Here is a 10,566-nt window from a genome sequence, read left to right as displayed (position 1 = left end):
TCCTAATTTTTTTATACTGAACCTGGATAGTTTTGTAATTAAAAAAAAAAATAGACCATTTCAAAATTAGAGTTTTCGAAATTAATTAGGTCCTAAATGTAGACTAGTTCTTAATGTGTTCTTTAACTCTTTTTGATTTTGGAAAATAATTTAAGTGACTTTTTTTTTTTTTGTCTTTTTACTCCTAGTGATCAGCCTTTGTACTTTTTCTACATTTGAAGATGGTGAAGCTAGATATTCATACTTTGGCTCATCACCTCAAGCAGGAACGTTTATATGTAAACTCTGAGAAACAGCTCATTCAGAGGCTCAATGCAGATGTACTTAAGACAGCTGAAAAGTTGTATCGAACAGCATGGATTGCTAAGCAACAGAGAATTAATTTGGATCGGCTTATCATAACCAGGTAAAGAAAAGGTTTTGTGTTGTTGAATTTTGTGAACCACTATGCTTCTGTGCTGTTAACTAAAAATGAACGAATGTTTACAACAAAGTGCTTTAAACAAAAAAAAAAAAAAAATTCACTGCCATAGAGTAGATTCTGAGAAATAGCGACCCCCTCTGAGTTTCCAAGCAATAAGTCTTTATGGAAGTAGATTGCCCAGTCTTCTTTCCACGGAATGGCTGATGGGTTTGAACTGTCAACCTTCTGGTTAGCAGTCAAATGCTTTTGGTATTACGCCACCAGAGCGCCTTAACAAAGTGCTTTAGATAGTTTAAATCAACATTTAGAGGAACATTTGCTTATAATACAGATGGTTTTTCAATTTAAGCACTGTTAGAATGCAGATTTAAGCATTAACATTTTATTCCACACCAATGAATTTTGTGTCTTTGGCTATATAATAGCATATTTTATTACTGTAGAGAGTAAATTACTTTGTGTTCTGCTATTTTCCTAATATTTAATATATACATCTCCTATTTTGATGTTATGTATCGATTTTTCAGTTTTAGAAGCCACATATTTCATTTTATTAATACCTCATTGTTCAAGAAACAGTTTTTGTCTGTAAGAATAGTAATGAGAGAATGCTGAGAAGAGAAACCAGACATAAAGGAGTACCTACTGTATGATTTGATTTGTATGACTTTCAAAAATAGGGCTAATCTTTGGTGAAAAAATCAGAATAATGGTGACTTCTTGGGAGGGTGGTACAGCATTTTGGGTGATGAAAATGTTTATGTCTTAATCTGAGTGGTGGTATTTCGGTGTACACATTTGTAAAAACTAACCAAGCTGAACTTGAGATTTGTGTACTTTGCTATATTTTTACCTCAATAAAAGAATTAAGAAAAGAAAAGGGCTACTGTGAATATTGTTACAGTTTTCCCCCCCCCCCATCCTCCTTGAGCTTATTTTAATTAGGATTTATTTCCAGAGGTAGAAACCCTGGATTGAAAGATTGTAATTTTACGTCTATTCCATACTGGCTGGTTGCTGTTGAGAGGAAGGTGGAACTAATATACCTGATATGAACTTAGTTTAAATTATCTTTTAGTACTTGGATATTTATAAACATTCTTATGTACACAAGTAAGCAATTTTTAATTGTAGCTAATTTTTGTTTAATATAACCCATAAGAGTGCAGCTCTGGGCAATAGTTGTTTGGATCTACGAGTTGAACCCTGATTTAATATAAGAGATCTGTTCCCCTTTATACTTTTTGGTTTTGTCATTCAGATGCTGTTCTAAAAGATTTTAGTGATTCAGAGTGATCTCATTGCTGGGACTATGATCAACTCATATTTCCATGTTTTGATGTAGTATATTATCATTTTAAAATTATTTAAGCTTGTTTGCTTATTTTTTTTTAGTGCTGAAGCTTCTCCTGCAGAATGTTGCCAACATGCCAAGATTTTGGAAGACACACAGTTTGTTGATGGATATAAGCAATTGGGATTTCAGGAGACAGCTTATGGAGAATTCTTGAGTCGATTAAGGGAAAATCCTCGTCTTATAGCCTCCTCTTTGGTTGCAGGAGAAAAACTTAATCAGGAGAACACACAAAGTGTTATTTACACAGTCTTTACCTCCCTCTATGGCAATTGTATTATGCAAGAAGATGAAAGCTACCTCCTTCAGGTTTTGCGATACTTGATTGAATTTGAACTTAAAGAAAGTGACAACCCCAGGCGACTCTTGAGGAGAGGAACTTGTGCCTTCAGCATCTTATTTAAACTATTTTCTGAAGGACTGTTTTCTGCCAAACTGTTCCTCACGGCTACATTACATGAGCCGATTATGCAACTACTGGTTGAAGATGAAGATCACCTGGAAACAGATCCAAACAAGCTAATTGAGAGGTTCTCCCCATCTCAACAGGAAAAATTCTTTGGAGAGAAAGGCTCAGATAGATTCAGGCAAAAGGTTCAAGAGATGGTGGATTCCAATGAGGCCAAACTGGTGGCTTTGGTGAACAAGTTCATTGGTTATCTCAAACAGAACACATACTGCTTTCCACATAGCTTGCGGTGGATTGTGTCACAGATGTACAAAACGCTCTCCTGTGTAGACAGACTGGAAGTTGGGGAGGTTAGGGCAATGTGCACTGATCTCCTCCTGGCCTGCTTCATTTGTCCTGCGGTTGTCAATCCAGAACAGTACGGAATAATTTCTGATGCTCCTATTAATGAAGTGGCAAGATTTAATCTGATGCAGGTAAGCTTTTGCTATTATTATTAACAATGTGATATTCAGTTTAAAATCAGGTGATTTGGCAGGGATGTGGAAACATATGATACTCATATATTCCTGCTATTCCTTTTCCTTAAATGGTCCTAAATATTTGCTTCTTAAGAAATAATAGCAAATATACTGAGATTTTAAAATATTGCAGTCATAGAATTTTTAGTTTTTAAATGGAGTCCACACACACTTAAATACAAAATTAATCTGATTTTCTAGAACAAGTCCATGGGAGCTCTGGTGGCATAGCACCTAAGACATTGGACTGCTAACCAGAAGGCTGGTGGTTCAAACCCACCAGCCACTCCTCGGAAGGAAGATTGGGTGATAGACTTTTGTGGTGATGCCGCCTTGGAAACCCAAGGAGGGGTCGCTAGGAGTGGCATCTACTAGATAGCAGTGAGTTTGGTTTTTGGTTTTAGAACAAGTCCACATCCTTTTTCCATAATTTCAGAATCCAAAATGATTGAAAACTGAGAATGTCTTTTATGCCTTATCTGGAGCTCTGGTAGCCTAGTGGCTAAGGCATTGGACTGCTAACCAGAAAGCTGGTGATTCAAACCCACAAGGCACTCCTCGGAAGGAAGATTGGGCAATCTACTCCTGTAGTGATACTGCCTTGGAAACCCAAGGAGGGGTCACTATGAGTTGGATCTAACTCAATGGCAATAAGTTTGGTTTTTGGTAGGAGAACATTACCTGAACCGACCTGAAGCTCTTTAGTTACTCCATTTATGCTAGTGAATACTCATGCTTTGCTGCAGAAATGTTAGTGTGTTTGATTATAGAGTGCCACCTTATACTCTACTTGGACGTGTTACATATATGCAGTAAATTTCCTTTCTGAAATCTGAAATGCTTTTGGACTAAGAGTTTCAGAAGGAGTTTTAGATCTGTATTTGCATTTATTTCATACTTACCTGAACGACTGCAGTCATGTTATTCTTCCTTTGTTAAGGCATTTATTTGTTGAGGTTTTGTTTTGGAGAGACTCTGTTGGCATTGACATTGGGTTGGCAGTAATCTTTTCAGAAGCCGATCACCAGACCTGGATCTTCTGTGATACCACTGGGTGGGTTCAAGCTGCCACTGGGTGGGTTACCAGCTGAGTATGGACCTTCTGTGCCAGGGACCTTATGTTATTGTTTCTTAAGGGAATCTTTACTTATATCTTAACCTTCAGAAATACTGTGAGAAAGAGGCTGGGTTCATTCAGAATAGGCTGTGCCTTGGGATTTTTTTTTTCCCAAAGCAGTGAAGTTTCTCATGATACATTTTATCTCCTTGGGATATTTAGTGATTAGCTATATAAAAATCTCTGAAGTAAAAATTTTAATTTCTTATCATCTGTAAAAACACTGTTTACTCTTATGATGATGGATTATATAGTTTCTAGTTTGTCCTTCCAGTGGAGGTTGAATCACTTATTTTCAAACTGAGTAAATAGAGAAATTGTTCCTAGATATTAAAAATATTAAGAATATACTACTACATGTTAACTTTGAGCAACAAGCCCTTAAAGAAGGGTGGATTAATAATTGACTCTTGGCAGTCAAGAACTTGCTGTGAGAATTAGTATTTACTTTGCCAAACAATACATGTTCTGTAGGAATTATTTTCTTTTAAATTTACACAAAAATATTCTAGCTTATGGTGCCTGGCTACCACTGTTACCCACTTGGAAGAGATGTAGGAGATCCTGCATAGACAGGGAGAACAATGTGGAACAAAACTCAAAATCATTTGGAGACAGAAAAAAAAAAAAAATGGGGACCAGGTTTGCTGGTCCAATAGAGCCTGGTGGAACCACTGAGACAATGGCCCCTACCTGCCCTTCAGGTCTGGGATTGAACCCACACCTGTGGTTTCCAGCCAAACAAGGTACAGGCTTGTGAGTTAAACATTTGCCTCAAGTAGACACATGCCCTGGAGAGAACAATCATGGGAGAAGGAAGGGCTGCTTATGCACAGGGAGACAGCTCAGGGGGCAGGAGAGCATGGAGGGATGGTCACTGGGAAGAGGTAACTATGGGGAGGAAGTGGGAGGGGAGCTGTTGCATTGTGGTAAACTGTGGTCAATGACATGCGACAATGTATATGTGAACTGCTGTATGGAAAGTGAATTTGCTCTGTAAATCTTCACCCAAATCAAAAAAAAAAAAAAAAAAGACACTGTTTTCTTATTAAAAAATATTCTAGCTTGAGTGCTTTATAAAGTATAGGAAAAAGAAATATTAGCTTGGAACAGTTTGAGTGAGTCAGCTTTTGCAAATCAATTAAAAATTTGTAAACACATGCAAAGAACAATATTAGAAACAAATGTCTTATTTTCTAATGCTGATACATATGTGTTAAAGAAATTTTAAAGCAAAATTTTCTACTTTAAATCTCTTAATCTATAAATAGTAAAAATTGACAGAGAGAAGCTGCATGTTTCTTGGAGTTCCCTATTTCACATGTTTGGTCAGGTAGTGTGAATATTACTGTGAATTTTAGTATAGAACAGAAGAGAAATTTGTAAGTATTACACCTATGCCTACCTACTACTGTTTTGGGTTGCAGGTTGGTCGCCTTTTGCAGCAATTAGCAATGACTGGGTCTGAAGAGGGAGACCCCCGGACAAAAAGCAGCCTTGGGAAGTTTGACAAAGTAAGAATGACTACTCTGCCATGTAAAATACTGTTCATAGAAACTTCTACCAAAGTATCAGTCAGCTTAATTATTCTCTTTATTAAATTCTAATCTTTTCAGTTACCCTGTATATGGCTATAGTGGATACCATAGTGGATCAGCAGCATTTAAAGGAAGAGGTCATGAAAGATTACTAACTCTTACTTAACTCTTATAAAAGTGTTATGATGCCACTATAATGGGAATCAAAAAGCTATTAAAGTTATTTTATTTTTTAAAGTTTGATTTAAAAAAATTATCACTAAATCAAATCTGTATGTATGTGAACCAGCAATAATTGTGTAATTTTAAATATATTTCATAAGTTAACATTTGTGGTATTGTTCAAGTAGTTTAAATAAAATTTTAATTGATCATATTTTGAGTAGGCAGTACATTCAACTTGGTTTAAAGTTCAGAGGTTATTCAGTGAGTGAAGTTTCCTTTCCACTTCTGATCTCTAGCCTTTGTTTCCTCCACAGAAGGTTCTTGATGTTATCAGTGTTTTGTGTGTCCTTCAGAGGTCTATATTCTATGTCTATATGTATATGTGTGTGTGTGTATATATATATATATACACACACACACACAAAGTCCTACGTGTATTTTCCCACTCGTCCCATCCCTGTCTTTTCACAGATGACAGGATAGTGTGCATACTGTTCTGCATCTTGTTTATTTTACTTACCAGAATGTCTTGGAGATTGTTCTGTATCAATAGGTACATAAAAGATTTTTTTTTTTCTAGTTTTGGGTTTTCAAGAAGTAAAGCTTTTTACATGTTTGTCTACTTTAATCAGAAATTATGTACCATTACTTTAAAGGGGAAGGAAGAATTTGACTGTGATCTTATCCTTTTTTAACAGAGCTGTGTGGCTGCTTTCCTTGATGTTGTCATTGGGGGCCGTGCAGTAGAGACCCCTCCAATGTCCTCCGTTAATCTTCTGGAAGGATTGAGCAGGACTGTGGTTTACATAACCTATAGTCAGCTTATTACTCTGGTAATATCTTCATTCTTTAATAGGAATTTCTGCAGAGTTACTTAGCTAAGCATGGGCAGAGTCATAGATGAGTACATTGTGTGAGGAATATATAATGTGTTTGAAAATTTGATTTTGCTAGCTAATATTCTTTCACTCATGCCAGGTGAATTTTATGAAGAGTGTGATGTCTGGAGATCAACTGAGAGAAGATAGAATGGCTCTTGACAATTTATTGGCAAACCTACCCCAGGCTAAGCCAGGAAAAAGCAGCAGTTTGGAAATGACTCCCTACAATACACCTCAGCTCTCTCCAGCAGCCACGCCAGCAAATAAAAGGAATCGATTGCCTATAGGTAAAGAGAATTTCTCATCTTGGGGCTTTTTCTTTTCTTTCTGTTTTTTTTTGGGGGGTGGGGTGGCTTTTTATTAAATTTAGTATTTCTTCATTAGCCTTTCTTATTGTTTGGTGTTTTAGAATATAGTTTTAAATAATTTGGAAATCTTTCTCTTTGGCTTTCTAATGGTAATTCAGTTTTCAAAAATCCCATTGTATTAGTTAAGGTTTGTTAACTTTAAAGTTTAATTTAAAATTTAATTTAACTAGTTAAGGTTTTTAGACTTTAATTTTATCTTCACATATGTCTCATAACTAATAAACATCATCCACTTACAGTATACTTTGTTTACATCTTAGTGTCTTAGAAAATTTTGAAAATGTAATTCATAATAGTAATTTTTAAAATCATGTAGCCCTCTGCTTTCTACAAAGTTATGAATAATATTATACTCATTGCCATTGAGTTGATTCTGACTCATAGTGACCTCCGTTTCCAAGGCTGTAAATCTTTACGGAAGCTGACTGCCCCATCTTGCTTCTGCAGAGCATCTGATGGGTTTGAACCACCAACCTTTTAGTTAGCAGACAAATGTCTGGAGCACTACACCACAAACTGACAGGCATGTGGTGGGCTATACCACCAGCACTCCTAAATAATATTATAGTGATAAAGTAAAATAATACCATTTTAGAAATTTCCATCAATAAAGTAAAAAATATAGTTACTATCTTTCTGTTACTATTTTTATTAATCATTCTTTTATCAATTGAGCTACAGTATTTTAATGTTACTATAAAATAAAGCAGAAGTTTCATTTTACCAAGTTTATTCATTTACTTAGGTTCAATTAAATTTTTAAGGTATCTGTTATCTATATGTACACACACATACAGATTGAGCCTATATTATGTACCACATAATGGGTAAACACTTTATAAATGTTGTTTCATAAATCCATGCAAAAATCCTGTGAAGGTCGGTATAATCCTTACCTTGCAGGTGAGGTACTGTATTAGATGTTGAGGATCTGAAGACCAGTAGCACATGTCCTTCCTCTCAAGTTAGTTGCTCGTAGTCCAGTTGGTGAGAATAGGAAGAGACCAGTAGCCTTCAGTGTGCTAAGTGTTCTGATGGAGGTAGGCATCGAGGGTTATGAGGACAGCTAACTTAGCCAGGTGGTGGTAGTATCTGGAGGATCCTGGAGCAGGTGTAGCCTGTATTTTTCTTTTGAAAGTACAGTGGGAGTGAGACAAAGTAAACAAGACAGGGAGAGAGTGTTTAATTTTTGTTCTTTTTTTGCTTTAAAATATTTTATTAGAATTCATTTTCTATATTAAAAAACCAGGCACGTAGTACCAATTTCTTAATGTTAATAAAGCAGTAGTTATTCAGTAACTCAGCAATAGTTACTGAATATGAATAATTATATTTTATTAATTTTGAAGATTACATTTTTATACTACCATGAACTTCCTTATTAAGAACTTTCAGTTTCTTGAAATTAATTGATTTTCCTCATCCCAAATTGTGAATTTTCAAAATTAAAAATAGGAAATAAAGAGTTTTATATTCAGGGATTTTTAAATATTATAAGATATTTGCAGCCTGTTAACATGAAGAAATAAATGATTTTTGGTATACCAGACATTTTTTTCCTCATTTTTTACTGCATTAGCCTGTAATTTTCTGTCATCCAAAAGTATCATTAAATATGGGGCTAATAGAAAGTAAATTTCAAATATTTGCTTGGTGTTATTTTGTATAGTCATTTGACCTGGTCATTACATTTTTTTGTATTCTTAAAAATGTGTCCATTGTTCAGAGGGTTGATTTTCTTTCTGTTTAATGCTTTCGCAACCCAGGACAACAGTTAGCAGCCATCACTGCCTGGGATTCCTCAGCTACCAATCTTACCGCTCATATTACTCTAGTAACCCCATTTGGTGGGTAATAGGCTGTTCTTCCTCTTCTTATGTAACTTTTATTTATGAAATAGTTTAGAAATTTATGTTCCATGTGCATGTTGCTTTTTTGTTTTATGTAAATTGCTATGTACAGTTTGGTTATTTGCATTTTCATAGAGTCTAAAGTTTGTTACTTAAAATTCATGTTACTTGTTTATGAAGTTGAATTTAAGTTCACAGTTCAGTAGAAGATAGTGAGGGCCACCAAATAAAGGTGTGAGTGGCTTATTGTAGAATTGGAGAGTAGTATGTGCTCTGAATATTGAAGCTTAATATGATTAATGAGTGGATCCATAGTATTGTGAAGGGAAGGTTGTTTATATTTCTCATACCTTCTGTCTTGACGTTTGAAGGTTAGCTTTTGCTCAAAGTGAAGTCAAAACACTTTTGTTATTCTAGAGTAATTTTGCTTTTTATCTATACTTCTAATTATTCTACACTTAAAGAGAATTTCTAGTTAGTATTCTGATTGTATTGAATTTTATTGCCCTCTGAAAGAAAATCAAAACTTAACCGCACAATACTTAAAACTCAAGGATACTGTCACAAACTAGCTAAATTTCAGAAGATACTAGTGGCTGAAAGTTTTTGAGAAATCTATAGGATGGGTCGTTAGAAACAAGAAAAAATATTTCTTCCTTATTGGTAGGTAGAGGGAAAAACCAGACATCATTAGATCCTTTATTAATTTAGGATGCTTCCATAAATCAGGGAGAACTTTGTATTCAAACATAGGGAGATCTATTTTTGTGCATCTATGTTTAAAGATTAATGAATTTCAAGAGGAAAAAAAGGGTTTGATAACATTTTGGCTTTGTCAAAGTTGCCTAATTAACATTTGTTACTTTACATGCCCATCAGATTTCCACATGAAATTTTCTTACACTTATAAATTCAGTTATTAATATGGGAGATTTTAACAGTTAAATTATTTTATAGGAAAAATATCATGAAAATAGAAGAAATAAGATGATGCTTTTCTTGTTGCCCCAAGTCTTAAATTGATTAGGACGTGTTTGCTGTTCTGCAGGTGTGATTATCTGTGTCTGTCAGGTGTACTTGAACCATTGTTTGTGATTATCAGTTTTGAAGGAGAATCTGTATTAGTCATCAGTAGAGGAACTGCTAAGATCTAGTCTTTTTTTTTTTTTAATCCACATTTTCACTACTTTTTTTTCTTTTTGTGCATGAGCAAATGTTTTATACTAATAGAAAATATGTTTTTGTATTTAGTGTGCCATTTTTTTCATTTTATCAATTTATCTTAATTGTGTTATTTGAAAATTTTTTATTAGCAACTCGGAGTCGTAGCCGCACCAATATGCTAATGGACCAGCATATGGATCATGAAGGATCATCTCAAGAAACCATCCAGGAGGTACAACCAGAAGAGGTCTTGGTCATTTCCTTAGGGACAGGACCTCAGCTTACTCCAGGGATGATGTCAGAAAATGAGGTATAAATGAATTGTTGCATTTAATTTGTAGCCATAGATGTTAAAAAAATTTAGAATTTTTTTTATAGTAGTCACTCACCTGCTTCTATAAATTAATATGTTTTAATGTATGATCTTTATCATCATCAAGCGAGCCTGGTATGCCATACCATCAAATGCTAAATTCTGTGAATAGCACTGGAAGATCTTCACATTAATACTCTTATGGCACTGAAGCTGATGAGCAGGTTTACACCAGAAGGCATTTTCCTAGTAGTAGTAGAAGAGGTAGAAAGCCAGGAAGTGGTGGTATGGAAGTTGAAGGAACTCTTTCAGTGATCTATAGGAAATGTTTTGTGGTTGTTTTCTCTCTAATGGTATACTAGTGGTATTTCTGCTTTAGGAGGAGCCAACATTTCTTTTTTTTTTTTTTATTAGGATTTGGGTGAAGATTTACAGAGTAAATTCACTTTTCATACAGCAGTT

At 34.8% G+C, this 10,566-nt stretch overlaps 1 protein-coding gene across 1 annotated transcript in view; it reads left to right on the top strand.

The window, feature by feature from the left end:
* The first annotated feature begins 221 nt into the window (after nt 1–221).
* GAPVD1 (GTPase activating protein and VPS9 domains 1) overlaps nt 222–10,566 on the top strand; it is a 60,628-nt gene continuing 50,283 nt past the window's right edge. The window contains exons 1-6 of the mRNA XM_042783049.1: nt 222–406; nt 1,820–2,663; nt 5,253–5,339; nt 6,227–6,361; nt 6,507–6,696; nt 9,941–10,101. Of these exons, the coding sequence (XP_042638983.1) occupies nt 222–406; nt 1,820–2,663; nt 5,253–5,339; nt 6,227–6,361; nt 6,507–6,696; nt 9,941–10,101 (1,602 nt within the window). The remainder of the gene's footprint in view (nt 407–1,819; nt 2,664–5,252; nt 5,340–6,226; nt 6,362–6,506; nt 6,697–9,940; nt 10,102–10,566) is intronic.

Source organism: Orycteropus afer, unplaced genomic scaffold (genome assembly GCF_000298275.1).
Source record: "Orycteropus afer afer isolate SDZICR_OR568_19922 unplaced genomic scaffold, OryAfe1.0 scaffold00611, whole genome shotgun sequence".
NCBI lineage: Eukaryota > Metazoa > Chordata > Mammalia > Tubulidentata > Orycteropodidae > Orycteropus > Orycteropus afer.
Note: the sequence above shows the minus strand (reverse complement) of the source record. Positions and strands in the feature narration are given on the sequence as shown.